At 29.7% G+C, this 14,542-nt stretch overlaps 3 protein-coding genes across 3 annotated transcripts; all 3 read left to right on the forward strand.

Moving 5' to 3' along the window:
• Positions 1-4,217: 4,217 nt before the first annotated feature.
• Positions 4,218-5,174, forward strand: GO595_003055 (putative serine/threonine-protein kinase WNK11; the record flags this gene model as incomplete). The annotated part of the gene is made up of 1 exon (XM_067916033.1): positions 4,218-5,174. One exon carries the CDS (start codon positions 4,218-4,220, stop codon positions 5,172-5,174), a length of 957 nt encoding a protein of 318 aa, XP_067776856.1.
• Positions 5,175-9,429: 4,255 nt separating this feature from the next.
• On the forward strand, positions 9,430-11,772 carry GO595_003056 (Adaptin N terminal region family protein; the record flags this gene model as incomplete). The annotated part of the gene is made up of 1 exon (XM_067916035.1): positions 9,430-11,772. One exon carries the CDS (start codon positions 9,430-9,432, stop codon positions 11,770-11,772), a length of 2,343 nt encoding a protein of 780 aa, XP_067776857.1.
• Positions 11,773-12,336: 564 nt separating this feature from the next.
• Positions 12,337-13,032, forward strand: GO595_003057 (Bromodomain containing protein; the record flags this gene model as incomplete). Its single annotated transcript, XM_067916036.1, has 1 exon — positions 12,337-13,032. The coding sequence occupies one exon, from the start codon at positions 12,337-12,339 to the stop codon at positions 13,030-13,032; it is 696 nt and encodes a 231-aa protein (XP_067776858.1).
• Between the last annotated feature and the right edge of the window lie 1,510 nt (positions 13,033-14,542).

Below are 14,542 nucleotides of genomic sequence, written 5' to 3' on the forward strand. Positions count from 1 at the left end.
TTGATTGGATCCATTACTTTTTCAATGAGGCTACCGGTAACATGAATTCATGTATTGAAATACCCACCTCCGCTCCATTCAAATCAAAATGGGGATCAGAAAAATAAAATAATTTTTTCTCATTATTTTTTAGTAAGACATTTATCTAAAGATATATATCAATTATCATTTACTTATTGTACGCAATATTAAAATTATTAGAATATTATCTGAACAATTGTTATAATAGTCGCAATCTTTACACATCAATTGAAATTACTTTTTCAAATTATCATGAAAAAATTGATCACAAACCTTTGTAAATTTTTACGTTTTATCACAAATGTAATATTGAATTTCCTGTGAGTATTTATGGTCAGAGCTGAACAAACCAACGTAATTTATTTTAAGAATCAAACATTTTGCTGAAAATGTAATAACAAACTTTCACCACGCAAAAGGTGATGAATTTCTTTCCGTATAGAATGCAACATCAATCAGAAAAAAAAAACAATTAAATGTAATTATTTTGACAAATTATACTTACTCTCATTTTGTATTATGAATGCCGCCGGCATCTCGTTTCTTTTATCAGAACAATAGCAACAAATTTCTCAAAAGATAAGAAGAAAGAACTCATAACCTCAAAATTCAAGTGCCTTGTGACTTTTTCAGAGTAGTTACTCACAATTTTCCACCGGAAAATGTTCACCAATGGGTTCATTTGTTTAGTTTTATTTTATATATTAGATTCGAATTACTATTTAAGTGAGTAGATAATCAAAACATAGAAAGGTTATAGTGATGATATAAATTTACTTAAATTGAATTTAATTGATAAAAATGGGAAAAATTTTTAGAGAAGTGCCTTATTAACACATGTTTTAGTATTAATTCGTTGCTTACTGTTTCTCATTTTGAAACTAATCTCTTTTTCGAAAAATAATGTGTTTATTTCAGTTGTGATCAACTTTTAAAATATGAATTTATATCAACAAAATTTCATAGATGTGAAGCCCCAATATAATGCAAAAAGAAAAATCCAACAAAAAATTATGAAAATATTTTTTCGTTCATCCTTTTATATATATTATTGAAACTATAAAAAGCAAAAAAGAATTCAAACTTAAAATCTTTAATTAAAAACAATCAAAATCTTTTTAATAAATCATTTTTGCTTTCATACTCATCTATCTTTTTTTCTATTTTCGATAAGAAACTCACGAATTGTTGTGCTTCTTTTCCAACAATAAAAACATCGCTTTTATATTGTACAGCATTTAGCGACTTCTTAAGTCTTTCTAATTCTTCTGTAAGTTTTGCATTTTCTTTTTCTAATTCATTAAGTTCATCTAATTCTTCATTATCATATTCTTTACTTTTACTATTTCGTGGAAATGAAATTACTGATTTAGATGAAGATGCGTTTCCAAGCGCAGCTTTTATCTTCTTCTGTCCTTCGGGTGAAATTTCAGTTCTTGATATTGTAAAAGAACGAATACCACCGTTTTTAGATTGCTCAGGATCCTTTTCTTGTATGAATTTTAAGATATCTTTTAAGGAATCATTTGTTACTCCGCAATATTTAATTGTGATTGATGTTATTTGATTGGGATCCAATGCACTTAATAATGAACGAAGACCTTCGTCACCAATATTGATGTTACATAAAATAATGCTTTCTAATGAAGTTGAATATGAGAAACTTGATATTAATCTTGATATTTGTTCCCTTGTAAACAAAATATTTGAGAGATAAATTTCTCGTAGCTTGCTATTTCGTGGTAAAATGTATGCTATCAATTGAACAATATTTCTGATATATGTTGATTTGCGTTTAGCAATTGAATTTAATACGGTTACTGGAAATGGCCTCCCTATAACAACTTTTTGCTCTGCACGTTTTAGTTCATCGCACGAAAAGCCTAGAGATTCTATGTTATTAATTGCAAATATTTGTAAAGATCGAAATAATGGCTCATAAAATTCTGCAGGTATTTTTGATAAGTCAAAATGATAAACAGGACCTTCGCCATCTGCAAGGTTCCGAATATTAGCATCAGATATAGAAGATTTCATTAATAAACGGACGTTTAAAAATCCAAATGCGTATTAAACGGTCACAACAACATTAAAGCAAAGTGATGGATGTTATAGATCTATGTTTAAAAACAGATAACGATGAGTATTGACATCTACTAAATTGCAAGAAAATGTATATCGAACTAAAGAAAGTATTCGTTTAAATAAACTATTAAAAAATAATTTCCTACAAAAAAGTATTTAATAATTAAAATAATTAATAATTCATTTGCTTAATTCCTCAGGAACTTGAATTTTAATCTTTTCCAAAATGTTAACAAAATCATTTTGATCTTTTATCATAATTACGTTCAAAGGCCAATTTAATTTTTTGCAATCTTCATCTATATTTAAATCAACACTTTCATTCTTTGCAAACACGTAAACAAAAGGCGGCCAAATCAATTTCCAACTTTCATCAATTTTTTCAAGTCGAATTTTTATCTCTATTTCACCGCTTGAATGTAATATATAAAACAATTTCATTACATTGTTTTGGATGTTATTTTCACCCAAATATTGCATTAAAGAATCATTAAGTTCTTTGATTTTATTATGTTTCTGTAAAATACCTTTAATATCAGCACCATTCCATACATTTTTAAGTATATCATTCGAAAGGAACTTGGAGACCATTAAATTTGTTATATCGTCATTTTTTTGGTCATTTTCGGCACTTTTCGTTGTAAAAGAATATAATGTTAAATATTTTTTGTTGTGGAAAACACATTTTTCAATGATATGAACACAAGAATTTCTATGTAATTGAGAACCATCAACTCCAAACGAAATTGCTCCACCAGAAAATTGTTGAAGTTTCAATTTTGAAATTTGATTTTCCATATGTATTTTACCATTAAATCCACAAACTTTAGAAATCTCAAGATATCGTGGGGAGTAAATAGTGTATTTTGGAGTCAGAGATGCTGAAAATAAAATTCGCATTTGGGTGATTGGATTATCTGATAATGTGAAAACATGACCAAATGAATATCGAGAAATGGCTGTTGAGCGCCTAAAGTCAGGAGTGGAAAGACCCAAATGAACAATTGCTTTGGAGCGAGCAATTGTGATTGATAAATCCTCGGCTTCTCCACCAGATATTTGAGTTAGAGGCCTTTTGTAGAATGAAAATATAACAAAAGGATTCACACTAGGGATTTTAAGAATGATTTTGAGGATTGTAAATGGATCAATTTTTTCTTTGATTTTATCTGGAATAAGTGCATATATAGAAGAAATAGAAGAAAAAATAACAGACGAATCAGGTTTTTGCATGGTATAATATTTTAGCGGTTTAGGATCTTGGTTTTCTTTGAATAAATAAAATAATAAGATATTGTTTTGGATTGACATAAAAATTGGGATGTCAGACATAGCTACAATAGAAAATGTTGAAGTGTCTGCTAGGTTATCAATAAATTGCTGCAAATATGTTAGCATAAGAGATTTTGGAAGAGATATATCAAAAATAAAAAAGAAATGTTTTCTTGGTTGTTGCTTTGATGTAAAACATAATGTTTCTGGTTTGAAATCCTGCTGAGGATTACAAAATGGACAATGAAAATTTCCATCATTGCTGATAAAAAAAGGTGTTTTACATTTTTTACATTTTTGCATTTCACTATCGATATTAACATAATATTTTGGGAAAGGAACTGTTTGGATACATCCAAAGATTTGGTTCTGGATGCATGTTGAGCTAAACGCAAGAGACATCCTAAATTAACGTCTTTTTGTTATTAAACGGGCTTTAAAAAATTCGTCCAATTTTAGCTAGTTTTTTGCAGTGAGATTAAATTGGTTCAGAATTTAATTGGTTTTCGCAATTTTATTTTCGGGAATACTATAAAAAGCATCAATTTACTTATACATCTGAAAAAATCCTAATAATAATTTATCATGAAAAATAAAAAATATATATTTAATTTTTATAAAAATATTTGTATTCTGCACTCAAGTTGGAATTAATTTTTAATAACATTCATATGAAGAAAAATATTCATTTCATGATATGTTGTCATGCTCAGAAACAGAACCTGCCAGCAATAACGTCTGACTCAAAATCAATAAATTACGGTTGATGGCCACATCACATGTGATTTGAACGACCTCTATCAAATAATTGAAAAGGTTATTCTGCATTAATCCATCAGATGTCAAAGCCTGGCAAATCACCAGTTCTTGATCCCACAGGGCAGTATCAAAGATTTGATGAGATAATAAACACAGGCACCTCGATTGTTCAATTCAAAGGCTACGCAAATCGCATTGGAATTGAGGTTACTTGGCATGAAATAGATATTAACCATCTTAATTCCAACCAAGTAAAATATTTGCTTTCATATTCAGAAACACTAAAGTCACTGAAGTGTGAGTCATTAATGTCATTCCTCCATTGTTGGGTTAATGAAGAAAAACATGTTTTGTGCTTCATTACTGAATCATTATCATCATCTTCTATACTTGAACAAGTTGAGCATCAAGCTACAGGTCCCAAGGCCCTCCGTAAATGGTTTTATGCTGTACTTCAAGCACTTGATTATCTTCATTCAAGGCCAACACCTATTGTTCACAATCATATTACCCTTCCATCAATATTTTTGAAGGCATCCACTGGACATATCAAACTCATCCCTCCATTAGTTGATCCACTTGTTTTGAAGTCTGCTCCTAACTCACTCAAACTTCAAAACATTACACCCCCAGAGGCTTTGTTTCAGAATCTTTGCCCAGCATCTGATATATGGCAGTTTGGAATCGCATTATTGAGTGCTGCCACACAGACAGATCCATATAGCGAGTGCAAAACCCCATTAGAACTTGTTCATAAACTCCAAAACTTCCAGCCTCCAGATTGCGTCAACATGGTAACAGATCCAACTTTAGCTAGCTTAATCAGATCTTGTTTAACACCAACATCTCAAAGGCCAAACGCGAGAACGCTTTTATCACATCCATTTTTCACGAATTTCAACCAAAAGGAAACAAAACAAGAAACAAACATAGGTTTAAATAACGACATATTCCAAGTAATTTACTCCGGAACACCAAACTCTTCAACAACTGATTTGCTAGCACAGGAGCAGACAAATAAAGGGTCTAACTTATGATGAAAATGGTGGGAAAATGTCCCTAATCGATTTTGCCCATCAAAAGTCATCTCTAAAGTAGAGGAGGCAACGTTCACTACAGACTAAAGTAAACAATTGACCAAAAGAAATGTTTTAGATATACAAAATCTTCTTTTTGATGGAAATTTTGTTGTATGGACACTTTTGGCTAAATTTGATCGTGCAAATCCTCAAAAAGTTTTATGGCTGAATTAGCACTCAAATAAATGTAAACATAAAGAAAAGTGAATTCGATGATTTTTTTGGAAAATTTTCCTTTTTCCTAAGTTTTTCCTAAAAATCGAAATTTAAAACCCCAAAAATTCATTCATCAAACAAAGGTTTTTTGAATGCGCATTTGTTTTAATGGTTTTTAATGTATTAAATTTAATTTAAGATTTTTTAAAACATAGTAAATCCTATAGAAAACAAGATGAAAAACCATTTCGACAGGTTCATAAGAGTTTTTATGTACTAAACCTCGAAATTTCTGCCTGACGATAGAGATTGGAAAAAAAGATTTTTTGAAAATGCCAAAGTCTTCCAGTTTTTGAATGCTTTGGACCAATTAATTTTTGTGGTTTTGACTAACTCTGGTCGATTCCATCCACACAAAATTAATGACAAGAGGAGCACAAAGGGAGCGTGAAAAGGCACGTGCTGAAGCTAGAAATGCAAAACACCAAAAGAAAGGTGCTGGAGGAAATGCTAATCAACGTCGTGAAAGAGATGCAGAATTAATGAGACAAAAGCAACAAGCATCAGAACAAAGGAAAGCAGCAGCTGCAGCAGCTCACGGTTCCTAAAGGTTTTCATTAATAAAAGTTCAAAGCATCAATATATCAACATTAAATTTAAATTAACACAAATTTCATACATTTTATTTATAACTGTGGGTCAAACAAATCATGTTTATTATATTTTTTAAATTATTAATAATTACTAATATTAGTAATTCTGATTTACAATATTTTATTATTTCTTTAATAATACAATATTTAAAATAATAATTCTCATCAAAAAAGGCCGATAAATTATTTTTGTTTTCTGACGAATTTAATAACATTTTCCATTTGTTTCACTTGGGCAAACATTTTTCGATATACCTCTGATCCTTGTTTAGAATCCTTTATAAATTCTTCTATAACTTTACTTTTACATATCAAATATTCTAAAGAATTTACATTTGAAATTTTTCTTGATGAAATTTCATGGAAAACATTTTGAATGAAATTTTCGTCATTAAAATCTGCATTAATTTTACCAGATGCGATTATTAATATTCCGAAAATGAATTTCCAAATTAAATTTTGGATTTGATGGTATGGGTAAATGCCAACACTTTTATATATAGCAACTTCTTTTTTGATTAATTCATTGATTTTTTGATGAAGGAAAATAAACATATTATTGTTAATGAATGTTGTATCATATATTGTTATGTTGGAAAAGTCAATATTCACAACTTGCTTAGGCTTGTTTTGTACATTTTGATGGTTTAAAAGTGTTTTAAATAAAACGCCGGAAATGTAAATTGGACAATTCATACTTGTATATACTTTGGAATTAGCAATAGTAAAAAATAAGTATGGCCATTTCAAGGGATATATAAGTGACAATAACCCAATGGAAGAAATTGATATCTGTGAATTGGAAAATGAGGTGATGACTGTTGAAAATCCGCACAGCAAACTTGTAATAAGACGAAGTATTTGGGATGGCTTTAAAATGGAAAACATATACATTTGAAGTTTAGGAAGTGAAAACTCTGATGAAATTTTTGGCTGAATTTCTTTTGATAATGTTGAGGGCTTGCGAAAATAACTTTCAAGCATACTACTAACATCAGAATTACCACCTGCTATAGCTGTATTTAATAAATTATCTAATAATTCTTTGAAAAAATTAATGTATAAAAAATTTGATTCAAGCATCAATGTGACAACAGAGTTTTGTATGGTTTCACATTTTTTTTCTTTGCAAACAAATTTGGTTTTTGATTTATTTTGATATGTTAATGAATATATAAAATAAATTTTCCCTGTATTAATAACAGATACTTCAAAAGACGGCTTGGACGGGTCTGTAACATTTTCAAATGAAGGAAAACATTGACATACTGATGTACATTTTTGTGAGTATGTTGGATATAATAGCAATCTTACAGGTGCAATGCCAGTTGCACTTGCTTCCCATACACTAAAATTTTTTATTAATTTTTTGACTGGGGCGTAAGTCTTGAAAAATTGTTCTCCCATCCTCTCAAGGTTAACGTTCCATATTTACTTTTTGAATGTTGTAAAACTGGGTTGAAGACTTTTTATGAAGTCGGTTCAGCGTGAATTTGATTTAACCAACAAATATCTTAGAATAGGATTATAAAAATTGCAAAATAAAATGATTTTATTTACATAGGGAGAATAGAGTGGATGATGCTTACACTTAATAAATTCTGAAATTCATGAAATCATTCAAATTGATCAAAAATTTTGATTAAGGTTCTGCTGAGTTGTGCATCAGTTTTTATCGATTTTTGATCAATCTAAGAATAATTAAGAAATTTTATCGAATTTTTTTATTTGCCAATTTTTGATTTGTTTCTGATAATATAAACCGTTTATCTAGATAATAGATATATTTGTATACTTTATCGAATTCAATATTGAATAGCTCTCAAATATTGGAACAAACTTGGTCAAATATCAAAGTCCGTCGAACAAAAAATCTAACTTCATTACAAATTTTAAAAAAATAGAAATAATTTTTCTACTCATGCGGTGTCATGATAGGCTTCTAAAAATCAAACGAAATAATAATTTTATTATGTTTTAACAAGAAGAATGCAAACAACTTTATATGAAAACAACTTTTTGTGATTACGATAATAACTGCTCCGATAGAGTTTTTTGTATTCACTTTTCAAAAAATGTGTTGACATTTTTCTTGCATGCTTGCTTGCTATATTTTAAAATTTCAAGTGGCAATGAAAGAGTCTAGTTTAAACTTTACAAGCCAAATGATTCATGGCTTCTGATAGTTTTTTACGGTTGGTGTTGCACCATCCGGTTTTGCTGTTGAAAGTTTAAATGTTGAAGGAGAAAATAAATCAATAAATCTTTCAAAGATATGAAATATGTTGCTACATCTGGAAATTATGAGTTCATTTATTTAATTATGTAATTAATTAATTAATTTAATATGTTTTACATTTGGATTTTTTGGTTTTCTTTTTTGTTTCCTTTTGATTCTTTTGTACTAAAATATGTGCAATTCCTTCAAAAAGTTCATTAATGTTCTTATGTTCTCGATATGATACTTCTAACACTGGACATCCAAGTTCTTTACCAAGTGCTTGACCAACTCCAATCGGAACTGAATCAGGATTTCGTTGTTCACAATTGTTTGCTGAAATAATGCAAGGAATCGTGTCAACTCCTTTAGCACTAACTGCAGTTTTATATAAATCTTTTACACTTGCAAATGTGAAAAACCGTTTAATGTGTGAATATATCAAAAAGTCTATCGATTTTTTTATTTTGAACATCTTTATCTCCATAAATAAAAATTAAATGATAAAAAGCAATACACAAAATGTATGTATTTTGGTTATATATATATATATATATATATATAATGACAATAAAATAGTTTTAATGCAATTCGAATCTAATTATAAATTTTTAAGAGAGAAAAAAATTATTATGAAAATTACTCATATAATTGAATTTTATATAACAGTCATACTTTTTAATCAAAAAACTTAATTACCACTGCTCACTTCATGTAAGTCATTTGTTTTCTTCTTATTTCGAGTACTCATTAATTAAATAATAATTGTAATAGTAACGTTGCACCAATAACAATCACTATTACAATTGATACAAACATATTTAGTAGTTATAGACATTCATGTCATTTAAGTTAATGATAGTGAAATACATATAATCCTGATGAACGAATAAATAACATACAGATTAGCTTTAGATTAATATAGTTTTAATCGATTTTAAAATTATGTATAACTTTTATTAAATATTGAATTTCTTTAAATGGACATTTTAATGTCAATCTGCTTTGTTAACACCAGTAACATAACTTGTTTAATGAAGTAAGATTTACCCTTTGAGGGGAATTTTTTTCTGATGTTACTTGGCCAAACCAACTGAATAAAACGCATATGTTCAAGAAAACAACTAAAGGAGAAATTTCCAAACTCAGAGATATGCTTGACTCAAATGATAGTCGCCAGCGAAAGATGGCGGCTAATAAAGTTGTTTCATTAATGAGAGGTGGTGAAAATATGAGTGCTTTATTTTCTTCAATGCTAAGATGCGTTCGAACAGAAGACCTTCAACTTAAAAAACTCATATATCTTTATCTTGTTACATATTCAAGTCAGGAACCAGAACAATCAATTATGACAGTCAGCACGTTTGTTTCAGATTGTGCTGACCCCAACCCAATCGTCAGAGCTCTAGCATTAAGGACCATGCCACGAATCAAGCTTGAGACTGTAGCAGAACATATGATCTTGCCACTTAAAAAATGTCTCAAAGATCCAGAAGCATATGTCAGAAAAACAGCAGTATTAGCAGTATCAAAAATATATGACATAATTCCCGAAGCGATTGAAAATTCACAAATTTTAAAAGATCTTCTTGAATGTCTTAAAGATGAAAATCCAATGGTTGTTTCAAATACAACAGCAGCTTTATTCGAAATCAATGAAAGACGTGCGAATCCAATCTTTTCTTTAAACGAAAATAATGTTACTCCAATAATATCAGCAATGACACAATGCAGTGGATGGGTTCAAACGTTACTTTTAGATGCTCTAGCTCAATACAGACCTGCTAATGATTCTGATGCTTCATTTTTAATTGATAGACTTTTACCATTTCTTAAGCATGCAAATCCTGCAGTTGTTATTGGTTCATTTAAATGTATATATAGATTTATGGAATACGATAAACGAACTCCTGAGGAATTATTCCCACAAATCATCCCACCATTCATAACTTTAATTTCCAGCTCAGATCCTGAAATTCAATTTGTCACATTACGAATTTTGTCACTTTTCGTTATAAAGTATCCAAAACTTCTCTCAAATCAAATTCGATTTTTCTTTTGTAAATATAATGATCCAAGCTATGTAAAATTAGAAAAACTTGATATTATAGTTCATATTACTACACCTAAAAACTTTACTATTGTTATAGATGAACTTGAAGAATATTGTAATTCAGTTGATGTTCACTTTGTTCGAAAAGCCATTAATTCTCTAAAGAAGATCGCTCTTAAAGTTGAAGTCGGAGCTCGTCGTTGTGTAGATGTCCTTGTTAAACTTGTTGAAAGTAAAGCTGAATATGCTGTTGAAGAAGCTATTATTGTTATAGCCGATATTCTTCGACATTTCCCTGGAATGTTTGAATCCATCATTCAAATAGTTTGTTCCAATCTTGAACAAATCAAAGATTCTCGAGCGAAAGCAGCTGCCATATGGATACTTGGTGAGTATAACTCCATCATAGAGAACGTTGATGTTTTATTAGATCCATTTTTAGATTCATTTCAAGATGAAATTCCTGAAGTTCAATTACAAATTTTAACAGCTTTAGTCAAAGTTTATGTACGCAATCCCGAGCAATCTCATGACCAACTTCAATTTGCTCTCAACGCTGCTACTAAAGAGAGCGTAATGCCAGATGTCAGAAATCGGGCGATGATTTACTGGCGGTTATTATCGACCGTTGAAAATTCGTTATCGGAGCAGACCGTTAACTTTTCTAAGCAAACCCGATCAGAAAGTGTCAATACGTATGATCCAGCAATTTTAGAAGAATTAATTAAAAATATGGGAAGTATTTCCGGTGTATTACATGTAACCACGGCTAATTTTGTCCGACGTATCAAATATTTACCTGATGAAGATTCCGAAAATGAACTTGAAACAGAAAATATATCACGTAATTGGACACCTATCAACTTAGAAGATCCTAATTTAGATCTATTTGTTGATTGGGAATATATGACATTATATTTACGAATATTTAATAAGTCCCAAAATAATATTCATGATTTTGCTCTAGCTTTTAATAAAAATTGGGCGGGCATAACATTAAAAGAATTACCATATTTTCCAGAATCTTTGGATTATGGCGATTCATGTGAAATTAATATCAAACTTTCATATAACGAAAGTCAAATTTCGGATCTAATTAATGACTTACAAATTGCATTAAGGACTAATTTAGGAACGAAAATCTTTAACACGAACATAAATGTTATAGCTGTTGTTGATTTACCTGAGAATACTTCGATGGAAGCATTACAAAATGAATGGAAAAAGTATAGCAATGATACGAAAATAGAGTTAAATGGTAACTTGGCTGACGAGAAAATACTTTCGGAAAGAAAACTGTTCGTCATGTCAAAGGAAAACAATGCGGTAAACGTGGCGTTTAACTTGCCATCGAAAAACGTGTTTATCGCAAAGTTACAACAAATTAGTAATAATAACGTGGTGGTGTTGGTTCATGGAAACGAAAAGTTCTTCGGTGTAATACAGCAATCAGCTGAAAGCCTTTTCTGCGCATAAGAAAAAACTTTATAAAACTATAAAAAATTTATATTTTTTGTTTTCGTTTTTGATAATAAAAGAGAATGAAATATATATATAAAGGCAAAAAGATTGTTTATGTTTTGAGATCTCTTTCTTCAAGAAAGCATTTTCATTAATTTGAAATGATGGAATAAAGTGGAAGAAATCAGTATGAAACAAATATTAGAAGTAAAAGATGGATATGCTTTAAAATTGTGGGTGGATTATATGTTTGTTGTTGAAAGCATTGGTATTTCTGGTTGCAACTTTAAAATATTTGTGAACGTGAAAAAAAATGGATGTATTTTTTGAACAACAAATTAGTGAATATTTCATAATGATGAGAGAATAACAAATTTCTTTTTCATTATGGAATTGGTAACAACAAAATAACCGGTTCATATGGAATAATTACAATAAAATAATTTTTATTATTATAATATTATTATAATTGATACAATTTATCAAGATAAGTAATTTAGAAAAAAAAGTGAACAAGCAGAACTTTACGACCGTTTACAAACGTATTCAGTGTGAGTTAGAGATAAAAAATTTCTTTGCATGCCAATTCCACCCCATATCAAAGAAAAATGTATTGAAATAATGAACAAGCTCATGGAAAGACCATGCTCTTCCTTGTTTTTGACCCCTGTTAATCCAGAAAGAGATGGAGCTCCTGATTATTATAATGTTGTTAAGAAACCTGTAGACCTTGGAACTATTAAAAAGAGACTCGAAGACGACGAGTATCAAAGCGTTAATGCATGGGCCCGTGAAATGAGTCTTATATGGGGAAATGCAGAAAAGTTCAATGGAAAAGATTCTATTTTATTTTATCTTGCATTAGAAATCAAAAAACACTTTGAAAAGGAGTACCAAAACATAGCTGATCTTAGTCTTCAATCATGGATTCAAACAGTTAGCAAACTAAAAGATAAATTAGATGATCTTCTTGATGAACCACCAGAGCCAATAACCAAATTTGCGACTGTGTCGGAAAAGCCAGATCCAAATCAGCTTAAGCCTTTTACAGATGAGGAAATGGATGCTTTCATCAAATCAACAATGTATTTATCAAGTAAGCAAGACATGAAAAAAATGCTTCATATAATCCGTTCATATGAGCCGCACTTCGCAACTCCAAGTCCAGACATGGAAATAGATGTGAACACATTATCTGTAAGTACTCTTTTTGCAATGAGAAACTACGTTAACCAGCGTTTAAAAGATTTATCTATTACAATTCCCAAAAACTGATTATTATGAATAAACATGTATCCAAATTCAATTTAGACGTTAACAACTAACATCATATGATTGACTCACTGACCAGAAGACATTCTATTACTGGTATTAGTAAATATAATGATGGGAAACAAAAGCGAAACTTAAAAAATTTTGTCAAGATTTAGAAAATCCGTCATTATGTAAAGTTCACAAAAAAAAATTACCAAATTTTGACAAACTCAATTACTCTTGAATTCTCTGCATTGTAATTGCTTTAATTTTCACCAAAGCATGCATTTCGAAAGTCGAACAGATATCTTCAATTGTATTACACATTTCTTTTTTGGTGAGAAGCTTTCTCCCTTTTGTTACAATGTAAAATTTTCGTTTCAATTTTTGGCACTTTTTATTTCAAAAAATCAAATGATAATTGGGAAAGAAGAGACACTTCTCAAGAACGTTCCTGTAGAAGTGTGGAATTCTCTACCACAACCTGACAGGGATGCATTATTCAACTTGAAAAACCAATTAAATCAGAAACCAAAACAGAATGGAAAATTTCATAAAACATTTCATACCGAACTCGAAAAAATTAGGGATTACGTGAATAAAAGCGAGTCACTTCAACAAGAACGTTCAATCGTTGCAGGAGTTCATTTTGCACCAAATTTACTATGCGTCAATACACAACAACTTAAAAAACTTTTAAACAGATGTAAATCCAGCATAAATAATAGTTTTCAACAGTTAGGATTTCTCTCAACTAAATCTAAAGTGAGGAAATATATTGAATCTTATTTACCAATATTACAAAAATATCCAAAAATCTTACGACAGTGGACAGTGCGGTACTCAGAGCCACCTAAGCCTGCAATACAATTTAAAAAAATATTTCTTCCAAAACGAATTCAATATCCTGTTCCAATGATTATTCCTTCTGCACCAGCTGAGATGCCAAGTCTGAGCATAAGCTGTAGTGCGACCGATCCTGTAAATAATCATGAAATCAACTTTTATGATGACTTTACAAATGACAAAGATCCATATCCATTTACACCAATGGACGATGATAGCCAAATGACGTTTGAATGGGATATAATCGATAAAGGCAACAATGACTTGTCATTTCAAAGTGAATTTAATGATGAGCCAACAATTGATTATCAAAATGATTGAACAAACTTTCACTTTAATACATACTTTAGTAACAAAAAACCGATAGAGCTTATAAATATGATAAAAATAAACTATAATATTAATATAGATAATTTTAATTTTCAAAAAAATTTAAACAAAATTATGTAACATAAATTGGTGTCAAGAAATAAAAACTGTGTATAAGTTTTGCTTACCATAAATTATTTTGTCGCATGAAATTGATTTCAAGGATTATATTGTTTGTGAGAAAAGAATGCGAAAGAATACTAGACGTAAATACAATTATAATTTGGATTAAATAATGAATAGTAATTATCATCATGGTTTTCAACTTTTCATCAAAATTTCAAATTCTTAAAAGTGAATAAACGTTCAATTTTTC

Source organism: Histomonas meleagridis, assembly GCF_020186115.1.
Source record: "Histomonas meleagridis strain 2922-C6/04-10x chromosome Unknown contig_20, whole genome shotgun sequence".
In the NCBI taxonomy this organism is placed as follows: domain Eukaryota; phylum Parabasalia; order Tritrichomonadida; family Dientamoebidae; genus Histomonas; species Histomonas meleagridis.